At 49.8% G+C, this 26881-nt stretch overlaps 2 protein-coding genes across 5 annotated transcripts in view; one reads left to right on the plus strand and one right to left on the minus strand.

Moving 5' to 3' along the window:
- On the minus strand, positions 1 to 24000 carry LRTM2 (leucine rich repeats and transmembrane domains 2). 4 transcript variants are annotated; one of them, XM_063318511.1, is made up of 5 exons: positions 23336 to 24000; positions 12570 to 12701; positions 10956 to 11117; positions 6645 to 7235; positions 1 to 4774 (listed from the first exon to the last, which is right to left on the minus strand). In XM_063318511.1, exons 3-5 carry the CDS (start codon positions 11020 to 11022, stop codon positions 4320 to 4322), a joined length of 1113 nt encoding a protein of 370 aa, XP_063174581.1. In that variant the 5' UTR covers positions 11023 to 11117; positions 12570 to 12701; positions 23336 to 24000; the 3' UTR covers positions 1 to 4319. The 4 variants fall into 4 exon arrangements, with proteins under 4 accessions (XP_063174581.1, XP_063174574.1, XP_063174564.1 ...); XM_063318504.1 differs by lacking the exon at positions 12570 to 12701 and having other exon boundaries at positions 1 to 1295; positions 4283 to 4774; positions 23336 to 23939; XM_063318494.1 differs by lacking the exon at positions 12570 to 12701 and having other exon boundaries at positions 23336 to 23938.
- CACNA2D4 (calcium voltage-gated channel auxiliary subunit alpha2delta 4) overlaps positions 1 to 26881 on the plus strand; it is a 132559-nt gene that overhangs the window by 76294 nt on the left and 29384 nt on the right. The gene's annotated exons all lie outside the window — the stretch shown is intronic.

Consider the following 26881-nt stretch of genomic DNA (forward strand, 5'->3'; position numbering starts at 1 on the left):
TATAACTCCATTGGCTTCTACGTTCTTACACTAGGGATTAATTTGGCCCTTTCTGCTTTTATGTAATGAGCTGATTGCCACAGTATCTTATCCTTGTTACACAATCGCCCTTGTCTGGCTGTGTCCCTGGAGCACTGTGTGTGTGTGCGTTTCTAGATCTAGGGTCTCACCTTGACTGTCTATTTAGTCCTACAGCCTCACCCCGACTACAGGTACATGCTTGCCTAGGACTTACACTGATATAGTGTATGTGTGTGCACATATGTGCATGTTCATTCCAAGTTCAAACACCATGTACAGACAAGCATACACATATGTGGGAATTCAGGGTCTTTTTCATTTGGTTGGCTGTATCCCTGCAGTGTTTGCTTTTGCAGGGGGTAGGGGAGAGCGGGAAGGTTGCTATTGGAGATCTCATTTAAACAAGAAGGAGCATAGGAAAATACATTCTTTATTATTCTTCTGTAACAACAAGCCAGAAATATAATATACCTTTAAAAATTTTCTGTCTCATGCCAAAGAAACCTCCATTCAATCATTTTAGAAAATCTTGTTGCTCTCCCTCAAACAATAATGAAAAGAAAAAGAAATTACAAGTGCCATCTGTTCCCTGCAAGAAATGTGCCTGCCTGTACCACAGGTGGGTGTGTGGGGAAGGGGAGCGGGGGGAGCAGAAGAGGTGTTTCTGGTGGCCCTGCCAGCCCCTACATCTCCCTGGCACGTGTTGGACCTGCCTGCCCCAGAAGACCGTTTCCTGAGGGCAGGCACCTGCATGTGGCATTGGTACACCTGCCTGCAGCAAAGGCTGCGTTCAGGGGGATTCCCCCCCATGCCTAGCCATGCCTGCAGGGAGAACGGGAGCTCCTGTTCCTCCCAGAGGAACCCGTTTCCTGGGCACACAAGGAGCACTGGGTCTCATTCTGTATCCAGCATGCTGCAGGACTGCACTGGATGTTCCCTAGAGTTGCCTGTGGACAGTGCAGCAGCTCAGTCACACTGGGGCAGCCTGTTTTCCAGGTGTGTTAGGGAACAGAGTGAGAGCCTGTTTGCAGGTGGTGGTATAAAGAGGGCATTTCGCAGTGAACCCTGTTACTCTGTGCTGCATGAAAGAGGACAGACAGGTCCTTGTCCTTCCAAGTACAGTATTTGCTTTCCAGTGGGACTCCCCATAGCAGCCAGCCTTCGTGTTTCTCAGCAACTCTCTTTTCTCCCCTTTCCCGTCTTCTCCTTTCTTGGGTGGTTTTCTAAACATAGCAGTCCCTTGTCTAGGGTTGAGATGAATCCAGACTTTCTGCCTTATAAATGAAAACAAAAAGGAAAGGATGGGCAAGGTCATCATCAGCCCCACAACACAAGATATAGAAAATATTATTAGCAACAAAGAAAAATTGGTCAGGGCAGGAGGAGGTCACAGGGAATGTGCAGGGAAAGGAGGATTCCCTTCCCAGCAACCCATGCATCGTCCCCTGCCTCCCTCCCATTCATTTTACCTCTAGTCTATCCCCTTAAAAACAATCTCTCTCATTCACGCACACATACACACACACACACACGCACATATAGATCCCATTTGTTTTGTGCAATGTTTCTCCATTATTTGATGCAAGTAAAATATAGATCTATAAATATACTGCTCTGACTCAAGTCCCATTTCAAGTATGATTGCGGAGTCCGGTATGGTAAAGGGAGAAGGTCCCCTGAGAGGGAGGTTGGGGAGAGGTTTGGATCCAGCAGGCAGAGTCTAGTCCTGGCTTGCTGGGAATGCGGAGCAGCAGTAACACGCATACGGAGTCTGCAGTGCACCAGTTCTGCCCTTCAGAGTGGGCTATGGTTGCAGCAGATGGGATGGTTGGAGTGGCTATACAGTGCATGGGGGAAGAGTCCTTCCTCACATCTTGCCAGTCCCCCTCCTCCTCCTCCTCCTCTTCCCCACTAGCTGTGTGCTGGGAGTGTGGGTGCAATGCATGCGCACACTTGTGGGTGGACTGCTTCTCCCAGTCCTGCTTCCAGGGCAGCCTGGTCTTCTGCTTCCTGAAGAACATCCTCCTCTGTCCTATGCATTCCTATATCAAAGGGAAGTCATGCCAAAACAGTCCAGAGCATCGTGTCTCTTTGCCTCTGGTGGCCCTGGGTAGGCCAGGAGGGATTTTGCCACTCCAGGCTTTGATTAAAGACTTGGCATTGTGTGCCCATGGGTCAGTACAACCACCTGTCTGGGACCAGAAGTGGGTGAGGAGCCAGCGTGCATCACTTCCATAGGGATCCAGCAGCAGGGAGCAGGAGGGCTGTGAGATGTTTGAAGGCATCGGGATCCAGCTGGAGCAGGGGGAAGAGGTGATGTGCCCTGGCAGGGTCCACCTGCAGCGTGTGCTGGGCTCTCAGCACAGGTTGCTAGCAAAACACCCTGCAAAGCTGGGCTGGCTGCCAGCTTGTTTCCTGATGGCAGGGATCACACCATCCACAGGCACTGCGGATGCATGACCTCCGGTGTCATCTTCCTCGCCCAGGAATACCCACTGTGACGGGTTAGAGCAGGTTACCATGGCAATGCATGCTCTTCCCTGGAGACAGCATTTTATCCCACTTCCAGTGATACAAAAAGAGTCCTTATGTTGAGTTCCTTTCTTTTTTTTTTTTCCCTCTTTTTTTTCTTTTTTTTTTTTTTGTTAGGTTGGAACAAGCTAAGACTAATAGGAGGCACTGCAGTCTGAGGGCTTTCAAATCTGTTTGGGGGAAGTCACCCTACGTGACAGTGGCAGTGTGCATGGCTGTGTGTATGGGCACACTCGTGTGCAGCTGGGGATGGCAGTGAACACAGCAGTGATGGTGAGGGGACCATATGCGGGCTGTCCTGCCTACGGTGCCGGAACTTTCCTGGGCTCTCCCACCTTTGCCAGACCGTGGCTAGGTTTCAGCCTTCACCTCAAGACCCTCCAGAATTGTGCCCCCTCTCTTCAGTCACCCCAGCAGCATAGCCCTACTCCATACACCGTGCTTATCCCTCTGCCAGCCACGCCAGCTCTTGGGTTGTGTGTCTTCTTCTCCTGCCACCTTTCGCTAGGCTCATACTATTCCTCAGCATGACTTACACTGCCGAGGCTGGTAAGCCACCTCCTCCTCTAAGTCTTCCCTGATGACCCACTTCTGCTATGCCAATCAAACATTTCCAAATGGAGGCTTCATATCCTTACGCTCTCCATTTATCATAGAAAACATGAAATAGAAAACAAGAACACACCTAATTTTTTGTCATGCTCTGTACTCATTTCCACAGGCTCATGCTGTAACCTTAATATCTTTGCCTCTCTCCATCCTCTTCTGCCCATTTCCACTGTCTCTGCACTATGGCTGAGATGTTTTTGTTAGCTCCTCAGTGGCAGGGTGCATGTATTTTGCCTGAACCAGAAGGTGCTATGCACTGTTATGATGAGAGTAAGGTAAAGTGGCTGAATGTATTCATGGCTGCAGGCAGAGGGGAGATCAGCCTGTGCACGTGTGGCTCTGCCTGGATGCACTGGTGGGGACTGACTCTGCGTGTGTGTTGGGATCAGAATGAGTCAGTAGGTGTGTGTGTGCGTAGGCAGACAGCTCTGTATCTGTGCACCTATAACGAATGACGTGTGTGTGTCAGCTCACAGATTTTGACTTGGCCAGGAGCAAAGAGAGGGACACTATGCTCCCTAGCAGCGTGTTAGAGTGATACAGGTATCTATCCACCTTTAAAAGTGAGAAGGGAAATCTCCTCCTGACGGTTGTCATGCCCTAGGGACCTTCCCTCCCTTCTGATGTGCTCTCGGCAGCACTGACTTGTGGGGTGGGCAGCAACTTACTGTCACACAACAGCAGTGACCCTAACAGCGAGGCATGGACGCTTCTGGTGTCCTGCTCCTCACACAAGGTCTTACAGACCTGGTCTCTGTTTGCAGAGAGCTCTTGACAGGATACAGGACGACTCAGGACTGAAGCTGAGAGGATGACACAGGTTCCCAGAAGGTGCCAGCTGCCTCCACAGCAGGCATGTGAGGGAAGCTCTGTGCAAGGGCATGAGGCACGGCAAGCACTCGAAGTCTGACTCTACTTTATTTGTCTGGGAGGGCCCAAGGGTGAAAGGGCACAAAATGGGCCTGGGGCAGAGGAACAGAAGTTGAGCCAGGTGCCTTGACCCCCCAGAAGCATGTTGTACTACTTGGGTGAGTGGAGCAATAGCACAGTCTATCTGTCTGTCTGTCTGTCTGGGAAGATGTATTTTGGGAGGACCCCATGCTTGACTGCTCTCAGGTACCTTTGTTCATTGCTGTCCCTTCCTTCCTAGAAGAGTTTCATGCCACAGAAGAGATTTGTTTTTGCTCTTCATGTTCACCTTCTGTGTCACCCATGAGTGGCTGCCTCTTCTTCAGCTCCCGATGGTACTTGGCCATGAGGGAGGCATAGATGCAACCATAAGCAGCTGCCACCACCATCATGATGCAAACAATGCCGCAAACCACCCCTGCGATGATCACAGTGCCAATAGCCCGGCGCACGCTCACAGGCCTATATCGCTGTTTCTGAGGGCATCCCACACTGGGCTCCACTTCTGTTTCTGGGCCCAATTTAGATTTGGAAGGAGTTGGGCTTCCTTTAGTGCAGGGTGGGCCAGTATTGTCCAGCACTGTAGAGCTGTTCTCATCATCCAGCTGGGAGCAATAGTTAAACATCTCCATGGGCACCATTCGCATATCCTTCCCTTTCAGTTCCTTGGGCAGGGTACATGCCAGCTGGTCGATTTTCCCACCTGTCCCAATAGAGATAATAGGAGTGAACAGCTTCATCCTGATACAGTAACAGCAGAGTTAGATCCTCAGGTGGGATAAATTCCTATGACTCTGTCCACACCTGGTAAGGATTTGCCCTGCAGAACCCAGGCATAACAGCAGTATGGTTATCAAGCGGGGAACTGCTTTATTATAGGAGTGGGGATATAAAATCCAGTCCCTCATGGGTGAATGTGATTCTGTGAATGCATTGCTCAGTAGATAGAGTATTCAGAGAGCTTCTCCCATCCCCAAAAGGCAGCCATGATCTAGTGCAGGATGTTTCTAGAGTTCAAGGGTGACACTGAAGTCAGGAGATGCTGCAGACCTCCATGTCCTGCCAGATCCACAGTGCACGTCAAAGGTGGAGGGAGGGAGTGCACCTCCATGCACTGGGCAGAATGAGCACACATGATATCCTTTAAAATTATTGTTTTGCCTAACGTGGAGACATTTTGCATGCCCTAGCCCTCCACAGCTGGAACAGCGTCAACCATGGCAGCTGACTGGGTTGCTTCTGCCTAGGTTGGATTTGACAGTAGAGCTCATTGTGGTTATCTGCATAGACATCTTTCAGGCCAAGACATGAAAGCCCTCTGAAACCATCTATTAAGTCATCCTCATATTGTTGAGTGAGTTATGTAAGTGTCAGTAGAACTATTTTAGAAAAGGAGAAATTAAAGCAAAAAGATAGGACCAGGCTGTATCTTCTCAAAATAACAACAGACACAGAGTCCCATCTTCTAACAACTAATCCATCCCCCCTCTGTGAAAATAGTGACAGATGTTGAAACAAATGCTTGAGCGAGTTTGGGCAATTTCTTTGGGAGGGGAAAAAAAGGCAAAATTAACTCCGTGTGCTTTCCATCGACTCTGTGATATTAGAGTCAAGAAAGAAAACAAACAAAACCAAAAAGAAAGCAGCACTTGTATGCTTGTTTGATTCTGCTCACACAAATGCATATTTCAGACTGCAGTGTAGCCATAGGCGTAGATAATCTCTTTCCAGCAAGGCTGTGATCAGCAGGGATGTGACAGCTGACTGTTGCTATCCGCATGATTTGAGACCCTTTTCTACTCATTGGCTCCAGCGAGAGAAGGTCAGGCCTTCAATCGTCATTCCTGTAAAATGGACCATCTTTCTTTGAGTTCCAGCTCCAGAAAGCATGTCATCCCATCGGCATTCATGCTAAGTGATACGTACCTTTCCAGCCTTACATATTTTGAGGAAAAGCTGGAAACACAAACTTGTCAAAACTGCTTGTTTTGGAATGACGATTTTACAGCCAGTCTGACCTGGGGCCTGGCTTGTTAACTGGAGCTTTAGTTTGGGTTTGCCAATATTAGTTGCAGTATTTTCCTAAGTGTCACTGTTTCCTTGGTTTGTTTGTTGAAAGCAGACCTGATGCTTTACAGCCAAATCTGACTTTTACTTCTCCCAGCTTAAGGAAGAGAATGGGATGGTTCTTTTCAAGTGTGAAAAGCTTTTCTTCTCTTCAGGCAGAACAGGTGAGGTGAACTCATAATCCTAAAATTTTCATGTTATTTGAGGAAAATTCTTTCCTCTCAAAAAAAAAGTTATCTTTCAGATTAGGAACAAAACAAGGAAATAGGAGATCTGGGGCTGCAGAGGACTTCCCAGCCTGGCAGTGTTGCTATATGAAGGTGTGGTGCCACTAAAGTGTCTCTTAGCGTTTTAGCACAGTCCTCGTGCTCCTTGGCTAAGATCTGGCAGTTCAGCCTCAGCTGAATGCCCTCTATCTGCCCATGTTTCTTCCCTGCCTGCCTTTTTCTGCTCTTCCATGGAAAACCAGCACTTCCATGCTTGTCTCCCGCTGCGTGAGCACCTACCTCTGTAGGAGAACCATTCCATCCAGTGCTTGAAGTCTCGAAGGTTGCAGTCACATTCCCAGGGGTTATCCCCAACTTGGAGTTGCTGCAGGCTGGTTAGTGGTTCAAAGGTCACCCTGTCCAGGCTCTGCAGGCGGTTGGACCTGAGAGAGAGGGAGCGGAGAGCAGGCAGGTCATCAAAGATGCCCGAGGGTATCTGGGCCAGGCCGTTGATGGAGAGATCCAGCCGGCGCAGCAGGGCCGTGTGTTGTAGAAGGTCCTTGTCCAAGGCCCGGATGCTGTTGTTCCTCAGCTGGAGCTCTGTGAGGTTCCCCAGGTCGCTGAAGATATTTTGAGGGAGCTGGTCCAAGAAGTTGTTGGATAGATCCAGCCTCTGTAGGGCAGAGAGGTTGGAAAACACTGCTCCTGGTAGGATGCTGAGTTTGTTGTTGAGAAAGAGGAAGGTCCTGGTGTTTGTGGGGATGTCGGAGGGGATGGAAGAGAGGCCCAAGCCACTACAGTCCACTTCCAGGTTACCACTGTTACACTTGCAGGAGGAAGGACAAGCAAAGAAGGACTCGGCAGCACATAGCGACAGCCAACAGCCAAGCACTGGTAGGTGAAAAGCAGGGGAGAGAGAACACGTGTATTAGAGCAGTGATTTCACATCCTCACCCATCCCCACCTTGAACACAGCTACAGCTACAATATGACCTTCACAGCGGGACTCTTTGCTGCAATGCCCGGCAGTGTAATGAGATTCCCCACAGCTACTTCCCTTTACTGCTGGCCTGCACCCTGGCAGCATGAGTTTCCTCTTAGTCTTTTTTATGAGCTAGCAAGTGAATACCCTTCCAGTTTCACAAGGAAGTAAGAATGGTGCATCCCAGAGGATTTTGTTGCCAGATACTAGAGCATTGCAACCTGTCAGACGAGAATGGAGGAGAGAGCAGTGGGAGGTGTCACCTCTGTTAAAGGACAGCTCTTTCTAAGCAGTCAAGGTTGAGAGAGGAGGGACTGGTATATATTTAAGAAGCTCTATTTTTTCAGAAATAGACATGTTAATGAAAAGTTTTTAAGAAAAACGAAAACAAATAACCTCCGTATCAGTTGTGCTCCTGCAGTTTGAATCCTAATCTTTGTGATAGATCAGACTCAGGCCTAAGTTAGCCTCTACATCAGGGTATCATTTGCTTTCCATATCCACAGTGTGTTGTGGGGGCCTTGTGTCAAGAGACTGTTTTATGAATTAGATTACATTACAAAGGGATGACCAAGAAAGCTGTTAAAAATTAACAAGGATACTCTAAACCACTGGACACCTGGTTCTTGCCATTGCTCTCAAAATAGTTTCTGAATCCCACAGCAATAGCCCCACAAGTATTTCCTCTGACCCAAGTTGCCCATAGCAATGGAGATGAGGAAATAAATTGCAGGTTAGTAGTTGAAGAAAGGGGTGTTTGGAAAAGGGTTAGCACATCCCCCCTTTCTCCTGCAGTGTCTCAAAGGTAAGGTTGGACAATCCACTAAACAGCATTTGTTAGAGCTGTTGTGGATCATTATTCCAGAACGTGGGTCCAGATCCTATGGGTGGCATCAGGGCACTAGTTACCAATCCTCCCTGGGAGCCAGTATCTTTTAAAACGCTCAGGAAAGGAAGCTTTGTGCCTCCTGTCATTAGAGGAGTGGGAGTTATGTTTAAGCAGACTATGTAAAACATTTGCATCCTTCATCTTAATTCCTTTTGTGGAACTGAGATTAGTTTCTTCAATGTGGGAAGCAAATTCAGCTCCCTCGCTGTTTTTTAAGGTGACAAATTTGAGCATTTGACTAAAAGTGAAGCAGGTTTGTCTGTACGTCATGCCCTGTCCTCTCCATTTCTCACTTTTCTTCAGAGAAGGCAGTCGCTTGGGGTTGGTAGAGTCTTTATAGGGGTGAATGGTAGCTAAAATGGATGCATTTATTGTCTTGCCATTATTTCCTGGACTGGAAACCAAATTCTTCTGTCCTGCTTTTTTCCAAAGAACCAACAAGCAGGTGTTTTGTTTCTTAGCCCCAAAGGAATTGTGGAAAGACTGCCATAGGAGAGGGAGCTAGTGGAGAACCATGCTCTGGAGAAGCTCTGCAGTCAGCCGTGCTCTTCCTCTCTTCCCTCGTGCCAGTTTCCCTAGAGTTTTAGAGTTTAGTCTGACCCATAGGCCTTTTTTTTATACAGACTTGGTTTCTGGCAGTGATGCTGCCTTCATACTCCAACCCTGTCATCCTGCATAGGGCCTTTTTGTCTTCCAAGCAATCGTTGTGAGAATTGGCAGATTTGTGGACTGGTAGCCTAAGGACAACTACACATTTTGGATCCTAAGCTATATGACTTTATTAAGGATGAAAGGATAAGTGTTCAGAGGGAGCGCCTCATCTCTTTTTTTATTTTACCCATCTTTCACAATCCTTCAGGAATTTTTTTCTGTCCTACAGTTGACATCTCAGATATACCTCAGCCAAGGCCGTGCCAATCTGTGTGCTCTTTTAATGATAATTATGGATCCTTACAGTGAAATACAAGAGAGATCCTTACCCTGAGCACCTCTGTGCTTTCTTGTCATGCAAAGGTTGGGATCAACAGCAGATATTGCTATGAAAGCAGATCATAGCCTGTGGACTAACGCAGTGCAGACACTGTCTAGCTGGCTGATATTTAATTCCCTTCAGAATATATCATGCTCTTGTTGTAGGGAGAGAATTAAAAGAATGGGAGCTGGGGTGGAGAATGGAGAGAGCCATGAGTCACTCAAGTGACCCCGTCTTTTCCTGGATGCTTAACAAAAGTACAGTATTAATAATAGATTGACAGCTGTGATGATAAGATAACATTTAGCTGCTTTGTACACCGAGAAAGGCAAAAGCAGACCATGTGTGATGCAATACAGGTGGCATTCTGTTCAGGGCTTATCTCTCAAAATACCTACCCACCACCGGCCCTGACTGGGTGGCTGTGGGGTTCCACCAGTATGTATGCTGACAGTGGCTGGTAGGAACAAAGTCTCAGGCAGTTGGCTGTGATTATGTTCAGGAACTGGATTTATGCCAAGTTTCTGCAGCCATGTAGGATGTGCCAAAAATGTCTTTTTGTTACACATATATTGCTTTATGCTTTTGGAAATATTTTACTAAAATCATAGAGAGGAGAAAGTCTGATTTCATTTTCATTCCCTGCAAGAGATACATCCACTAGGATGTGAGCTCATACCAACAAATTTGTCGCACTGGTTAGGATGCAGCTTTATGGGAAAGAGAGGTAGGGAAGCAATAGACAGAACTTGAAGCTGTCTTCCAGCCCTACAAAAGGATGAGTAGCATGTGTTTTTGTGTTAGGGGAAGATGAAGTTACTTTGTGGGGTGTCGGGTGACTCTAGTAGGTGGGAGAAAGCTGATCCAGGAATATCAGATTAAGTCAAGACTCAGTAGCATTCATTATAAATAATTAATAGAACAGTCTAGTATGTGAGGATGGATTACAAAGATGCCTGTTTTCTGGAGAAGGAAATAATTCCCTCAGCTTCTTACACTGGTACACCCAAATTTGATCAGGAGGGCAGGAGCAAGAGAAACTGCAGACCCGCTCAGCCACCTGGGCGTGCAGTAGTGATGGACACTCTCCAAGTGCTCCCTTTCTTCTGCTGCAGTCCCTAGACGCTTCCCTGAAGTGCAGGTAGATTCCCCAATGTGGGGCTTCCAGATCACCCTAGCAGTCTCTGCTCTGCACTCAGGGGTACTGTAGCAGATGCCCTAGTTCACTGGAAGATGCACAGGCTGAACTTTCACAGTTTAATTTAAAAGAGATCTTCCTTATTTACTCCTTGATTTTCACTACATGTGGCAGTGCCCAGTAGGAGAATTCTGCATTCGCATCCTGCATTCCCTTCTAAAATCCGTCATGACTTCTTCTGCCATGAAGAGCTGGGAACCTTGCTCAGCAGCCTACTTATAAACCCCCTACCACAGAGAGGAGTCTGCGGCTTACAGGGTGCTGATCTGAGAAGTGTTCAGGGTGGATCATTGTGTGGTGGTATCTGTCTCACTGTTTCTCACCTGCCAGGCCCACTGGAATTCAGAAGCAATCATCACTCACTGTCCCACTTTAAGCCCATCTTCAGCTTTAGAGTCTCGCTCTCCCTCCCAGCTAGCCTGGCCTCTAAAGGAATCAGGAATTAGTTCAAACATCTCCATTCTTAGCTGTCCCTCTCCCCTATTCTTAACCCTGATGTGACCTATTTTCTTTCCACTCCCTTGACAAACAGGATCATCGTACTTAGTACCTGAGTAGGCATTACTTACGACAAGCCTCTTGCCACCTCATGAGGGACCTGCTCCTCCACCGGTGGCCAGCAGTTGTAGGCAGCATTGTTGTCTTCTCCAGCGTGTCTTCACATCCACCAGCCAGCCTGGCACTCGGCCCCAAAGGGAGGAGGAATAACCTTGTAGCCTGCCTGCCAGGTCCTGCAGGAGGAGAGCAGAGCAGAGTTGGTGGGGTTCAATTCCCTGGGTACAGGACTTGGGGCTGGGCTCAGGGTTGTCCCTTCCCCTGCTCAGCTAGAATTGTGCCTTTGAGGCATCAGCTCCGTTTTGGAGGAGAGATGGAGGATGTTTCAGGAGGTGCAGCATGACAAAGGCTCAACATGAATTCACTTTGAACCTCGCAGTGCAGAAATAAGGCCCGATTCACCTAAGTGCCAAAGAGACAAGCCTATGCTTGAGTAGCCTGCTACAGTAGCTACATTAGCCTCACACTCAAGGTTAACCTGATGGATTGCTGAGGTGACCCTGCCAGGGCAGCAGACTCCAGCTCATTCCCTCTCACCACCACGCAGGCTGGTACCACCTGTGCATCCTCTCCCTGACACACGGCTCAGCATCACCGAGGTCTGGGCACCAGTGGCTGCCAAGCCGCTTCTCTCCCCACCCCCCGCCCCGTATTCCCCGCCAGCGCTTCCTTTCTGTTTTAAGGTAAAATGGATGTGGTGGCTGGAGCGGGGCTGAGCAGAGCACAGCTCCAGCTTGGGGATTTCATACTGCAGCAACTGCAGGAGCTGAAGAGCGAGTGAGCCTCGGAGGAGAAGGGAGGACCTGGGGCGGGGGAGACTGTGTGGGAGTGTTGAAAAGAGAGGAATTACATCTTAATTAGAAGAAGGAAAAATGCTCAGTCTAATTAGAAACCCAAAGACCATAAACTCTCCCCTGACAATAAGTGACTGACAACAGGTTCCTTCTTCCCTCCTGCTTCCCTTTTGGATACAGGCAAGCAGGAAAAGGGGAAACACCACGGACCCTCCTGTCCCCCTGCTTGTGCTCTGACGTGCCACCCACAGTCACAGCAGGAGTTAGATGGACACATTTCAAGCAGGGTACAGAAATAAACCCTCCTCCATCCCCTCTGAGGGGCTCTGACAACATCCACAGCCATTATTTTAGCTGGGCGCTGCACTCCCACCGGGACACTCTCCCCACACACGTGCCAGCTGCTCCCCCTCTCCCAGGCTCCCAGGACTGATTTATTTTATATGGGAATGTAAACCACCAGGAAATATTTAAATTAGTGTCTCGATGAGAAAGATGAGCAGGTTCAGTGCCTGGACTAGTACATTTTGCAAGGCTATTTAGATTATTTACCTAAATGCTAATGCACCAAATAGCTGAATACCTCTCACAGCACCGAAACTGATCCAGCCTTCACCCACTGCAGCCCCCCAGTCCCTAAACCGAGCTGGAGCCTTTGCCCTGCAGTCCCTGCTGAAGGAGAAGCTGCAACAAATAGCTGTCCCCATTCCGTGCTTGCGCTCGCCCTGGCTGAGAAAGAGACTTTCAGCCTCCCCCAAATCAATGCCACCCCTGAATTCTCCTGTCCCCAGCTGTCGGTATCAACAAAGAGGATGAAAAGCCGCAAGCACTTACCTGGAGGGGCTCTGCCAGCAGCCACTTCCACTCGACTCCCCGGGCACTGCCCAATTACAGCCTCTTCCTTCCCTCTCCCTCCTTGACTTTCACTCCCCGGCAGCCGGCTTTCCGTGTGCTCTATTTAACTCCCTACAGCACAGGAATAAACGGCAGAGTTAAGCCGACAGCCACAGAGCCTTATCTGCCTGCTGGAGAGCGGGAGTCAATCATCTCCAAATCCCATTGCCGAACGATCGCGCCCTTGCTCTCAGCATCAGGGGCTGCCTGCCATGCTCCGTCTTCCCCACCTTCACTCCATCTAACTTTGTCAGGGTTATAGATAGCTCTGTTCCTTGCGCTCTTGCCTTTTGGCTCTGTTTTGTAACACCCCATCTGTATCAGCTGCCTCGGCTCCAATCAGGGGGGCTAAGCTTTAAAAAAAAAAAAAAAACAACAAACAGCTTCTTTGGGTGCCTTGTGACACGGCTTCCCTCTGCGGTCTCCCCTCAGCCCAGGCCCCGCTCAGGCCATGGGCTGGTGTCCCCCCCAAGTCCTCTTGCTGCGCTCTGCAATTCAGCTACAACATCCCCAGGTGACAGCGTGGGGCTGGAGCAGAACTGACAGACCCAGAGGCAAGGACGGTGACAGGGTCAGGGTTTCTACCCCTAGCTCCTTCTGCTCTGGCAGGGCAAGTCCAGCTCTTGCCCTGGTTTCTGGTGCCTCACGGGCTCCTCTTCGTCTCAGGCAGCGCCAAGGCTTAAGCACAGGGTGCAGGGTGGGAGGAGCAGCCGTGTATAAATAAGCCCTTTCCCTATGTTTAGAATTTATTACAGTGCATGGTGATTAACACCTGCTCAGGCTTTAATGCTGTCTCCTGCGCTGCAACACGCACAAAGATGGAGGCGCCTTGATAAACCCAAGATTATTTTAAAAGCATGTCGCATAAACACAGCACTCCCCACCCCGTAGATAGCAGCTCCCCTTTGTGCACTCATACACATGTTTCTAACACTTAAAAGCAGCTGTCTTCATCTACATATGCAGATAAAACAAACAGTATAGCTCACAAATGTGTGCGTGGACTTGGGCTTGCATATGTACCGGAGACTCTTCTGTGACCCATATCTATCAACATCCATGTCTTGCACAAAACTGTCTACTTCTCAAGCATAACATGCTCAGAGGGCAGAGCAGTGCATTTGGAATAGGCAGAGCTTCCTGACAGCTGAAGTGCAAGGGCCAATGAGCTTCTGCGTTTGTGCCTTGTATGTTTATGGAGAAATTTTAATTCCAAGGATCCAGTAAAACACAGTTTCTCCCATGCAGGTATTGCCCATAAGCACATTAGACCCTTAGTGATTAATATTCTACAGCCAAGAGAGACCAAGAAGGCAGAGAGAATTTTTGAGAGTTTCTTTTTTAAAGGTTTTCTCTGACTTGTCTTGAATTCTGACTCAATTAGCTGTTTTACTGTGGCCCAAGAGATGTCTTCTGCACTGCAGAGCACCAGGTCAGCTGTGCTCGCTGCCAACGCAGCACGGGGAACCCCGTAGTCCTGGGGCAACTAGCACCTGCCTACACCTCAAGGCTGGCTCTGATGGCTGGCTGCTTTCAGCCTAACAGCCAGGGACTTTTCCAGCAGCGAGGACTCTGCCAGACCTAGGAGTGGCCCCCATGTACCCCCATCCCAAAAGGAGAGGGACCATGCTGTCCATTCTGAACTAGCGTGGCATTGCCTGGGTTGTTGGGATCAAGGCCTGATCAGCATTGCTGGACTTCTGAATGCTCTGAAGTCACCCAAGGTCTCCGTAAACCAAGTGTTAGTCTTTCTTCCAGGGTTACTAGATGGTTCCTTCTCCCTGGAGCAACATGTCAGCCAAATGCCCTGTGATCCATGGGACACGGTGTCCAGAGCTTTCTTCCATGTGCTTGGAGTTGAATCCCCTTCTCCAGAGAAATTTCTGGAGAAATGAACAGAGTAGCCTGTGGGGCTGGTGGTACCCTTTTCTTCTTGCCATTTGATATAGGACAGTAAAAGACAACTTTTTCAGTTTCAGCTCAAAGCAACAGAATGAAATCATCCATTTCTGGCCCATGGGCTCCAGTGGCCAAAAATACACTGAGCTGAAGTGCCACTTGGACATTTGGCCTGCTGTCAGACTCTAGAGGACTCTCTAATGAGGATTCCCCTAATTAGCTTGAACAGGGAACTTTACTGCTGGGGGAGATGCTGAGAAGATTGTAACGACTCTGCAGCACTTGCCAGGGCATAAAAGCTACAGCAGGCACTATCACGGTCTTGTGCTTCCCTTTTCCCTGCCCAGACACCAGTAACATTTGCAGTATCACTCTAAAGCCTTAGCTTGCTTAAGTCGGGTCCCAAGGAGCACACTGTGAGGGTGGGGAGGGTTTCAGTTTACTGCATCCACATACTGTTTTAGTAACACTTCCCAATTCCGTGACACCTTCTATCCAAAGCTTTCCATCTGCTCTACAAATGGCTCTTACCATGGTTGCAGGTGTTGTTCTTGCTATTTTGTATTTAATGACCCCCAAGAAGAAAGGCTGAGGTCATAGCCAGTAGTGCCTCTGCTCTAGGTAGGCGGATAAAGCTATCCCATTTTCCAGACAGGGACACTGAGGCTAGAGAGACAGGTGACTGTGTCACTGGAATGAGTCGCAGTCAGAAACAGAGCCCAGCAACCTCTGTCTGTGATTATCTCTCCTAGTCCTTTGCGCTAACCCTTGGATCATGGCTGAGGGATCAGACTCCGTTAACAGCCTGGCTTACGAGCATTGGCAGGGCATGTGGGTGACCTATATTACAAAAGGGTAGGTAACAGAGGCTGCAACAGATGCCAGCAATAAATGATCAGGAAGTACACGCAGACATTCATCCCTCCCCCACACTCTCCTTGACAAGTGATGGCAAAGTCCCTTTCCCCTTTCCAATGCTGAATTGCTTTAGCCTTTATCAGAAAAGCAGCAGGGTGAAGGAGGGCAGGGAGGCTGCTCTAAGGAGATTATCTTTTTTTCCTCCCCTTTCCTTGTTGCTTTTAGGATTCCTGTTTTATCGCCAGAACCCTATAATGGAGGGGGACAGTGGTACCCCAGTGTCCAATGACTAAAGCATGTTCTATGTCTGTTCCTTCACCAGCCCTTGGGGGACAAGAGTCAGCACACAGGGGGCAGGGAGACACGTCAGCCCTGTGGTCTGATCACAGCAACTGGAAGTTCGTGAAGTAACCTGGCTGATGAGTCCTAGTGGGGAATCATGCTCCTGACAGTACCATAAGTGGGTTTAGATGGCGTGGAGATGATGTCCATTGTTGGTCTCCCAACAGACCTAGGTCGGTCGTGCAAATTACTGACGACAAGAGGTCACGTTGTCTCAGCGGCAGCTCCTCATTTGTTGTCTATTTGGACTGCAAAAGCACCCAGAGGTGGCAGCCAAGCTCAGCAACACTGTAGAAACATACAGTGTGTGTCGCTGCCCCAGTGAGCTTCTAAGCTAAATAGCTGGGGGCTTCATTTCCAGCACTTGATGATTTATTAACACACGCGTTCAGGATTCATTAGTGTTGTGCTGTCACAATCAATGGAAAGCACATTTTAAATTCACACTAGAAACCCAGCTGCAGAAGAAATGGTGCCATCTGACTTGCAGTGATCAATCACAGCTAAGCAAAACACCTTGTACAGAAAGCTGTAAAGTAAGTAGAAAGCGTGCAAAACCCACTTGGTATTGTAAGGGACTCCGCCACATTCCTGACTTGGTGTGAATTAAAACCTCACCCTATTCTCTGGGATGTGAAGAGGTCAAAAAGCTTCTGATCTTTGGAATGACAATGTCTAGGCACCTCTGAAATGCCAATGTGATTGGGGTTAAAAAATGTTTCCTCCCCAAATCCCTCCAAAAAAGATCAATTTTGTCCTCATTTTATGGAGGGGTAGACTATGATAGAGGTAAAAATGGCTGCTGAGTTCGGCTGGCTGAAATTTCAGCTGCCTAGCTTTTGTTACTTCATCATGAGAATCCACATCAGTTCCACACTCAGGATTTTCGAAGCTGACAAGTGCAGTGCTTGCACTGGATCACTGGGTCTTGCAAATGCTCTCCTGTCCTACAGAGATTATTTGTAGGGCTTATGGAAGTTACACAGGATAAAGGAGTTTTGGCCAGGCTTTCCCAAAGTTTCCTGACAGGCCTGTGGCAAAATCAGGACAGAAGCCAGTTTTCTTGATTCCTCATCCCGTACTTTAATCAGGAAACATTACTTGCATCCCAAGCCTCCCTGACCCAATGCACAATAATGAGACTAGGAGATGTTGGAGGGGCTGGAAATACCAAGAGCATCAGGCCTCATCAAACACTCTGAGAAAGCACAGAACATCCAAAGGGGAGCCAGGGCGGGTAGCACTGATGGGAAAGACCCAGATTGCTATGGAGAAGTGGGATTCCTTGGGAAGCTGTGGAAGCAGGTGGGGAGACCAGGATATCCAACACAGGAGTGACAGGAAAGTCCCAGCACAGCGAGAGTGCGGCATATGGAGGAGGCCCAGAGCAGCAGGAGGAGGAGAGCTGAGGGGGCAGTTGACAGGAAGAAATCCAGCCGTGTGTGTGCCAGCATCTTCTGCGAGTATTATTGAATGCGACAGACCACGTGCATGTTTCCTCCATGCAAAACGGAGGCAGCTGAGAAGGGAAGCGGGTGAGGGAGTGGGAGAGGGGCTCAGAGGAGGGACACGTGAGCTGGCTACCCAGTTTCCTCCTCTTTTTCTTGCCACAGAGTGATGTTTTTGTTCATCTCACACTGTTGGCAAAAATTGGTAACCGAGTGAGATGTGGAGGGGGGTTCTACATGAAGACTGAGATAACATTTTCTGATCCAGCTGGGAACAGTTGGCTGTGGGTGGTGGCTTGTCACCAGCCCTGCCAATTCTAATCCAGATCCCAGTTTTTCTCTTTCTCTCAGCTGTGAAGAGCCTTCTCTACAACTTTAATTTCCTGCAGGGGTTAATCCCATGGCCAGTAGTAGCTCAGACTCTTAATCCCTGCACTCAGCCCCTTGACAGAAGGATTGCAGCCGCTTCCGACCCAGCAGTTCTGAGGGAGGCACCCTTCTGCTCTCGGCTCCTCCTTTGCACCCCACAAGCATCCTCCAGCTCACTGGCATTTAAAATGCTGCTCCCCTCTTCCTGCCAAGCCTACCCCGGGGGTGTGGGTGGGTGACACACCAAAAGGAGAGGCTCCAGGCAGAGAAGGTGGCTTGGTGGAAGAATCTTGGTTCTCACCCCTCTCCCCACACCACGCACAGGTATTTTCCTCACTTCTTAGTTGGTGCTCCAGATCCCCAAACAATCTCTTGTTTTTATTCGGGTGATGCTCAAGAAGGAGCATATATATGGGCCCACATTTGTGAAGGATTCTCTGAGGGCTCGGCACGTTTGAGATGACCCAGTGCCTTCCCTGGGTCTCTTATTAGGAGAAAAGTATGCAGCAGATCCATAACAGGGAAGGTGCCAGCCTGTCTGAGATGAGAGATAGATTTACATGCACAGAGTAGTAGATGGAGGTGTGTCAATTTCGCAGCAAGACAGGAAAATACAAAGGTTTTTATCAATATAAACTCTTGGTTCACAGTTTCTGTCCCTGGAGCGCTAGGCCAGAGGTCTATCAACCAGTATGACCAGACTGCCAAATCAGGGGGCTTCCAGATCAATACCAAGAAACCTCTGTTATGGGGGCTAAGGCACTTCAGCCGCAAGCCTTTCTCCTTGTGCTTCCTCATTCCTAAATTCAGGTGAGCTTCTGCGAGCCTGGGTGATCCCGTGCACACAAAATGTCCCACACCTGCTTGTTTGCCATCATTCATGTCTGCTTTGTCCCAAGAACTGGCTTTACGCCGGGACGCCAAGCTCGCTAGCCTACCTAGTGCTTGACACTGGATACTTCTGCTTCTGGTGGAGAAGCCAAAGTGACAGATAAGTGCTCCCACCTAAGCTACTGAGTGAGAGAGTCCCTTCTCCTCTTCCTCACCCAGCACCTTGGCCGTGCTTCCTTGGCTGCCAGAATCAGACCACCAGCTGCAAGGGTAGTGGCTCACCACTTCGGCAGTTGGAGCAGGAGGAGGTAGAAAACGTGATGGGATGAGGGAAGAACTTCACTATCGTCTTACTTCACAAGCCTGTGCCCCAGGTGTGTTTGAAGGGGCAGGGATCATCCATGCATGCACAGCAGTGGGGCAGAGCAGAGCACAAGACGCCAGCAGTAAAAATCCTCTCTGCTCTTATCATAAGGGGATCAGTGACCCAGCACGCACACAGCTCCTGGCAAACCTCCCAAGGAAAGTCTGACTCTCATTGTTCGCACATGATGCATTTAAACTGAACTCTGAAGGAGACCTTTCGCTGATTTCTTTTTCTGCTTTAGGGAGTTGTATAGATCTGTTTCACTTGGTTGCCATTGTGGCACAAGGTCAGCGGTGCTGCCTATTAGAGAGAACCTGGAGCTCTTCTTCCCCTTTCCCATCACCCCCCATCACCTTTCCAGAGCATCTAAGAGGGGCATCCCTGCAAAGTCCACACAAACTGCATGGGTTCCAGGCTGCTGCCTGTGGCTCCAGGGGTGCCTGAGTGTCTCTGGGACACACTTACACTCTTTACAATCTGGGAACGTTGCCCATAGCTCAACGAGATATGGTGACAGCTCTCACAACCCAGAGCTCCGGCCAGGATCCTTGCATCAGGTTAGCACACTCATCACAGCCCCATGCTGCAGAGCCTGCTGAGGCTGGGGAAGGTCCTCAAATTTGATGTGACTTTAGTTTTCTGGAGGGTTTGCAGCCACAGAAGAGATATGGGCATGGCAACGTTCACATTCTATCAAAATCACTAAATGCAAGTAGAGTGGAGAGCAGGGCTCACCTTCAGCTCCTCTGCCTCTACACAAGGCACCTCACAGCAAAATCACAGCAGCAGCACGTTCCGCTCTGGGGAGTACCAGCGGCAGAGAGCCTCACCAAGAGTGAAAAGAGAGCCCAAATGATAAGCCAAGATGCCTCTAACAGCTCCTCTCCAGACTCGGGATGTGGTCCTACTTCTTTATTCCTTGTGTGAGGGCATGGTCCATGGGGAAGGAAGCTTCCAAGCTTCCCGGCCTCCTTGGAGTAAGGAGGAGCATGGCAGCACGGCCCATCTTCAAAGTAACAGCCTTTGCTTGCAATCAGTCATGAAGTTCAGACTTGTATGGCCCTGCCGTAAATTTAGGTCTCAGTCATTCCTGTGATGGGTGTGAGGCATTGCAGTGCATAAATAATGGAAAGTCTCTTGTTTTCCCATTCATAAAGAAAGAATCAAGAAAGTGTCATTTTCATTTTTTTAAAAAATTGCCATATGATAAAATATGCCATTTGGCTTGCAAAGCCAAATACTTAAATGTGAGTTAATACCTGCACAACCTTAATTCAGCCATTTGCATGTATGTGTTACCACACAGCCTTTGCTTATCCAAGCAAGTACAATTTCTTTTTTTCACAGGACCTTGTCCCATCCTCAGTGCAAAGGGCACATGATACTCAAGCTAACAATGAGGATATTGTAATAAATAAGGCTATTTTTATATGGTCAGCATTAAATATTAAACCGCAGTTTTGGCAGGTGGCCACAGCTTGTACATTCCTAATTTTGCGGGTGCCCAACATGAGACCCTAGGGGCCATTTTGCAGAACTGCTGAACACTCACAGCTGTTTTCCAAAATGCTGGCAGCTTAGCCAGCAAACTGGTATGGTGTCGAGGACTCAATGGCACTGAGAGCCAAGAGGCCCCAAGCTCTGGTCCTGCACCTGCTGCTCCTTCCCCATGTGGCTAAAGGGGAAGTCTCTTTTCCCTTCAAAAGCAAGGAAAATAACCACTCTCTCTTGCTTCATCAGGAGCATAAATTCTCTATCATCAGCTACGAGGCAACTGTAGCAGCGAACACCTTCAGAACACCACAAGACAATGAATAATGATGTATTGCCTGCAGGGCTTGGATGGCAGGCAGTAAACAAATAAAACAGGAACACACTTTGCAGTACCAAAAAAAAAATAACAGCCCCCTGCTTCACCTCCTCAGCACGGTGTAGCCAGCGCCCTGAATGAGGCAGCTTATGGAAATACAGTGTGTGATCCTACCAGTCAGGACTGCAACCTGGTGCAGATGGCATGCTGCCCCAAATCCCGACATTTCCTAACTTTCAACTGCTCGTTTTTGCAATGTGAATAAAACTGCGTTTCACATAATCTCACCCCTCGCAGGTGCAGCAACTTTTCCTTCCATCTCTCCAGCCTGGAATTTAACTGGTTTGTAGACCCCAAAAAATTATTCTTGCTATTAGGATGCCCTCAGCCACACAAAGCATTTTTGTGAACCAGCATTTTGGTAAAGCCATGGCATGAATAAGGTATGTGTTAAAAGGTATTTCCATGCAGTAGGGACAGAAACAACCCAGGACTCCAACTCCAGCTCCTTCCCACTGAGATCTGGAATGTGGGTCATGGTGTAGCACTCTGGAGCATTACTCAGCTGGGGGGAGCATCCCAGTATGGTCATTTGATGAGCCACCCAGGGCTGGGACAGATGTCAAGCGGTGTAAGCAGCTGCTTGTAACCAAACATGGCAAGTGAAGGAAACTGCTTGGTCTCTCTTTTGAATCAGCAACAGGCAAGTGCTGAAGAGTCACCGAAGAACTGCCCAGAAATTCCCTCCCACAGGCTTGAGCCTGTCCCCAGCCTCTTCCAGTCTCTCCAGCTCCCTGGATGCTCCTGTCCAGGTATCCTCATGGCCCTGTGCTGCTGCAGCTGGCCCTCCCTGCTGCACCTAGACACAGGTCTGCCTGCCTTCATCAGGCTTCTGTGATGCTGAAGAGCCTAGAAAAGTCTTTCTGCATCAGGCTTAGAAAAGCCAGAGGAAGGGCAGGGAACTGGAGTAGCTCATGAAGATGTCTGAGCTGGGAGTGCACCTTGCTAGCGTGTGGCATTCACTTTGCTGGAGGCAAGGGTAAAGCTATGATCTGGTATAAAAATTACATAAGAGGGTTTCCCCCCTTTCTCTTTGCAAACAGCCCCTTTGCTTAGGATTTACCATAACTCCTCCAAGTGGGCAAGATACACTAGCAGAGACTGCGCTGATGTCTGACAGGGAGACAACTCCCGCAAGCCTTTCACTCATGTGGAATAATTCCCTTGCAAATGTTGTTTGCCCACAGCAGTTAGAGAAAGATCTGCTTCCCGCCCCCGCCCCCCCCCCCAAACCAGACCCAAGCGACAAAGCTAAGAAGAAAAATGGTCTGCAATTCTGGAAAAGGCACTCCTTCCTCCTTACTGCTAGAAATGTCCCCTGCTTTGTGACAAGTCCCTGTGTGCCTTTAAGGGTCCCCCTGTCTTTTAAAGGTTTATTTCTTTAAATCCTGCAATAGCAGCTGTTCCAGTCCTTCCCCAAGTGAGATCTGCCTTTCTCCCTCCATCCTTGGGTGTCAGATCAGGCACCGGCAGCAGAGCAGTCTGTACCCTGCTCACTACTGTTACCATCGGGGATGCACTGGACGTGGCACATTCAGGCTACCTGATGGTCCACATGGCGGGCCCAGAGCCCATCTCGGTCATGACCTGGTTGGAGCAACAGCTTCAAACATCCTCTCCCCCGAAACTGCGAGAGCTCTGATTTTACATGTCTCTCTTAATTAGCATGAGATGCAGTGGCAGTAATAAACTGGGCAGGCAGCAGGAGGAGGGGGCAGAATGCCCTGAGTGGGATGTATGTGTGCACGTGTCTGTGCATGTGTGTATATGCACACGTGTATATGTGGACACACACATACACACATGCTAATGCTCACATATATACCCCTATCCACAGGCTCACATCTCATCAGCTCATTCAGGATCTTATTCTCCCCTTCCCTCCCAGGCAGGGCTGGAAAAGGCTGTGAAGTTTCTCTGTGCTGTGTTTCACCCCCACCCTCAGTGCTGTGCATTCCACCCAAAAGTTCAGAAATCGCAGGCTCAGCCTGCAGGGATGCTGCAAGCCGGTTGGGACTTATTTTTGGCTTCGCTTGCGATATGGCATCCTTTACTTCATGTCCTGTGGTCAGTCATGTCTGTGAGCTTTGTGCGTGAAATTGTACATGCACGCACACACACTTAACGCATATACACACCCGTCATCCTAAAGCCCATTTACTGAATGCTGGACCTGTCCAGTTCTGGTCCTCATTTCTCCAGTTCAGATTGTTCTTACTGAGACAGCTGAGACCAAAATGATACCCAGCAAAGCCCCCATGGGTCAGGTGAGTGGCAACTCACATGCTGGCCCCTTTCACAGCCCTGAGGAGGGGACAAAAGCCAGGGTTCTCTGTGAGCTGCCCAATACCTGGTGACCACAGCACCAAGCGCCGAGCCTCAAAGCTGCACCTAAGCTGCCCGTGCTGCCACGAAAGACGCTGGTGGCATTCAGAGCTGGGAGAAGTTGCTCCCAGCTGCCGGCACTGAAACTGGACTGGAACCAGTACCAGCAGCCTCTGCGGCAGGGTTGTCGTTCTGCTTTATTGGGAAGATCGCTGCCTGTCAGCCTCACACAACCGGGACTTTGCACTGTGCCGTCTGGCAGACGGGGCTGACCCCGACTGCCACTCCCCTCCCCAGGGAAGACGGTTCCTGGGGGGTAGCCCCACTGATCTCTCATAGCCAGGGAGTGGGGGCGGGGGGGGAGGGTGAAATACAAAAGAGAGACATCTTTACTTACCTCTCTTGGGCTGGGATGGACCCTCCTGTGAGAACGGCAGCTCTTCCAGCGAACCCGGTACAATCCCAAAGCAAATCCAGCAGAAAGTCCTTCCGTTGCCGGCTGGGCTCTCGGTGGACCCTAGTTGGCAGGAGCCCCTCCTAGCCAGCCGCTCGCCCCACGCAGAGGGTAGAGGAGCCGCCCGGTGAGATGACAGCGTGGGAAAGGGACTGTAATCCTCCGTAAATAATAAATAGGGGGAGAGGGAAAGAGAGAGAGAGAGGCGGGAGAGGGAGCGACTGCGCGCAGCGAAGTGACAGCTGGGGGTACATCTGCGATGGCAGCAGCACACGCACAGGAGCGCGCACAGACAGTGCAGAGGAGTCACCCCGCCAGGCAGGCAGGATCTGCTCCGAAACACCCAGAGGAAGAAGCCCGGGAGGTTTTCCTTTGCCTCAACCCATCCTGGAGAAAGGGCTATTGCTGTCAGTCCCTCTCTCTCCCTCCTCCCCACCTTGCTGCCATCCCTCTCCGGGTGCTGGGAGCTGAGGGGCTCGAGGAGGGATGAGGAGATGCCGGGGCGGGGGGAGCTCCCCGCAGCCCCTCGGGAGGCAGATTGGTCAGGCACAGGTTATGAGAGGAGGCACTGAGACGAACGCCTCCTCCCCTCGTTCCATCCCTCCCCTGCCTGCTATGGCTGATGACAATAAACCGGTAGAGAAAGGCGACCAGGAGGAGCAGGGACGAGCCCTGCTGTCGGCTGGGTTTTGTCTAGGGGTGAGGCGAGTGGCTGCGGTGAAGGGGAGGCAGCAGGGGAGAAACCAGGGAGCGTGGGAGCAGGGCACCCCCTTCCCACCAGTGCTCCAGAGATGGTGGGGGGAGGCAGTGTGTCTGACATTGGGACTGAAGGGAGAGGTGCTCACGGCAGGCTGGCCGCATCCTGCCCAGCCACAGTGGCTGAGCCCACGGGCTGCTCTAACACTTCCCTGCTTGGATACAGCATGACTCGGCCCCGGCTTCCTTGGGGATCTGTGGAAAACTTAGGAGTGCTGGTGAGGGGTAGTGGGATGAGGGGAATGGGTTAGGGAGAGGACCATTTGTACCCACGGTTCTCCCCCCTGGGTTTGGTGTGTGGCGGGGAGAGCGTGCCCAGCCATATGTCCAGCTCAAATGTCAGGTGTGGTTACATCCATGCCGTGGCAGAGGCATCCCCTGCCCTCCCCAACACAGCCTGCTGGTACAAGGGTGCAGCAAGCACCTGAATCCAACCCACTGCCAGGCTTCCCTCTCTGTTCTCCCACAGGCTCCTGTTGCCTGGCCCCCCACCCCAAATCAGAGCCCTCGCTTGCCTTCCTACAGTTTGCTGAAGACCTCGGTAGTAGCCACCTTTGCAAGAATTACTGTTGTTCTGATCCACTTGAACTGCCTCTTTTGTCAGGTCCACTAGCATAGGCAGGCTGCCCTTGGTTTGGACTTTTTGTTCTTTTTAACCTGCCTGGAAGTTATTTTTTAAAGAAAATTTTTAGTGGACTTCCAAGTAAAATTGTGAGTGGGGCAGCTGCACTGCTGGCTTGAGCGGGAAAATGGGAATATTTCAGAAATAGGCAACGGGGACTGCAAATGGACAGTGCAGGCAGGGCTGCCCTGCCGCTGTGGTACATTCTCCCATTTGAATCGCAGGTTTTTATTTAACCATCAAACCGGCAGCCGTGAAAACAGGTTTTGAATGGTAAGGTACATCTTGATAAGCAGGATGTAATCTTGCAGCTCTGCTATGCCTTTTTGTTGTGTGGCAGGCCCAAGAATTAAATCTTGGGGAAAGCTCCTTATGAGAACAGCATATGGATAATCAAGGAGACAAGCCAGGGAAGGCAGACAGAGAGACAAGCAGAGGATGAGCTAATGAGGAAGACATGCTCGACGGAGGGATGAACAGGTGGAGGGGAAGGTTCTTCTCTCCACGGTGAATGGCAGCACACGACTCCGGAGAAACCCAGCTGCAGCCATGCAGCAGGCACCGCTTGGGCTTGCAGACAGGGTGCTTGCTGGTGGGAGGTCGTGCACAGGTCTGGGTAGCTCGTCAACGTGGTGAAGCAACACCTAACTGTACAAGGTGTGCAGCATCGCTCGTCCTTGTGTTTTATTTCATTGCTGGGAAGCCACAGTTGCACGCGTTATTTGCACATTAGTAGGAGTAAAACTATTAGCCATGGTCTCTCCGAGGACTCTACAGTTGTCGTCATGCTGCACTCCAGGGCCACTCATCATTTCCTGGACCACAGATCTTCCTGCTCCTGCAGCATGCTCTATGACACCAGAGCAAAAAGGCTGATTAATGATTCAGTTATACTTTGGAACAAGCTTGGTTGTTCCAGTTTTCTCCCTCTCACCTGAGCTGTAGCATCATCCTGACCTCAGACTGAATCACTGCTTTCCTCCTTTCCACCCATCCTCACCAACAGCCTAAAGGCACCCAGACAGCTACTTGTTGCTAACACTGGGAGGATTTTTGTGCCTTCTTTCCCCTCAGTCCACACGTCTTCCTCAGGTCACCTGAATACACGGAAGCTTCTCACAGTTCACCACTCCACCCTGACTGGCGAGGAGCCGTGCTGCCAGGCAGGAGCATGGACCAATCCCTGTAGTATGGTTCCCTGTGATGGGAACCATCCAGACAGACAAACCTAGCTGCAAGGCAGAATAGCCCCCAGCTTTGCTTTCAGTGACCCCTTCAGACTGTGCTGTGATGTGAGGAGGAGCGTGGTGCTCACTGCAGCTCCATGGGGAATAGCTAGAAATGCGTGATGGACCACTGTGAAGGAAAGAAAAGGCTGGTGCAGAGAAGATGAGTAAGAGCAAGCCCTACAGAGAGGTTAGGGCTGCAAAGATTGCATCCAAAGGACAAGGCTTGCTGACAGACGGCACAAACGAGTTAGACATGGCTGTGAGCGATGTGGAAAAAGGAAGGAGAGAGCTGGGAGACTCTGCTTTCTGTCCCTGCCACCGCCCACCAGTGCAAGCCCCCAGGTACTCTCTTTCCTCATGTTGCAGGCAACTCTGTCCAAGTTCGGTATATGCTACTTATGCCTCCTGGGCAGAGGCAAGGATTCACAATCAGGGGTGAAGCTCCTTTTGAAGAACAATTTGAGGATAAATGTTCCCACTTGCAAAACTGAGTAAGTCTCTGCATTGCAATGTTAGTTATGTAGGTATCAACTCCTCTTCAAGTCTCATGAAAACTATATGTCCTGGGTAATGTTCAGTCCCATTGATGTGATCTGCTCTGATAAGGGGAATAGCTCTTTCTTGAGATGGTTTTAAAGGATAGCGATGAATTTATTTAAAGCTACGTACCAAATCAGATGCGTGGGCCTCATTGAACTTGGCAGCAACAACACCATTTGCCTTCTGCCACGGACTGCCGATTTGTCAGCAGGGACACCAAGCCAAAACATGCCTGCGATAGCCCCACTGAAGCTGACGAATCTTCACCTGGCCTGGACTCAGCCCCATCCTTTCTCCTTTGTTTGCATTCTTTGTCTTATCTGGTTTGTGCTCTGTGAGGCG

The sequence above is a fragment of the Chroicocephalus ridibundus genome, chromosome 1 (assembly GCF_963924245.1).
Source record: "Chroicocephalus ridibundus chromosome 1, bChrRid1.1, whole genome shotgun sequence".
Taxonomy (NCBI): domain Eukaryota; kingdom Metazoa; phylum Chordata; class Aves; order Charadriiformes; family Laridae; genus Chroicocephalus; species Chroicocephalus ridibundus.

Coding starts and splice junctions, on each gene's coding strand:
- LRTM2 (XM_063318511.1), bottom strand. CDS start 11,022: ATGCTGCCTACAACTGCTGGCCACCGGTGGAGGAGCAGGTCCCTCATG. Junction 7,236..10,955: donor GAGGTGGCAAGAGGCTTGTC/GTAAGTAATGCC, acceptor TTCACCTACCAG/TGCTTGGCTGTTGGCTGTCG. Junction 4,775..6,644: donor GGAATGGTTCTCCTACAGAG/GTAGGTGCTCAC, acceptor CTATTGGGACAG/GTGGGAAAATCGACCAGCTG.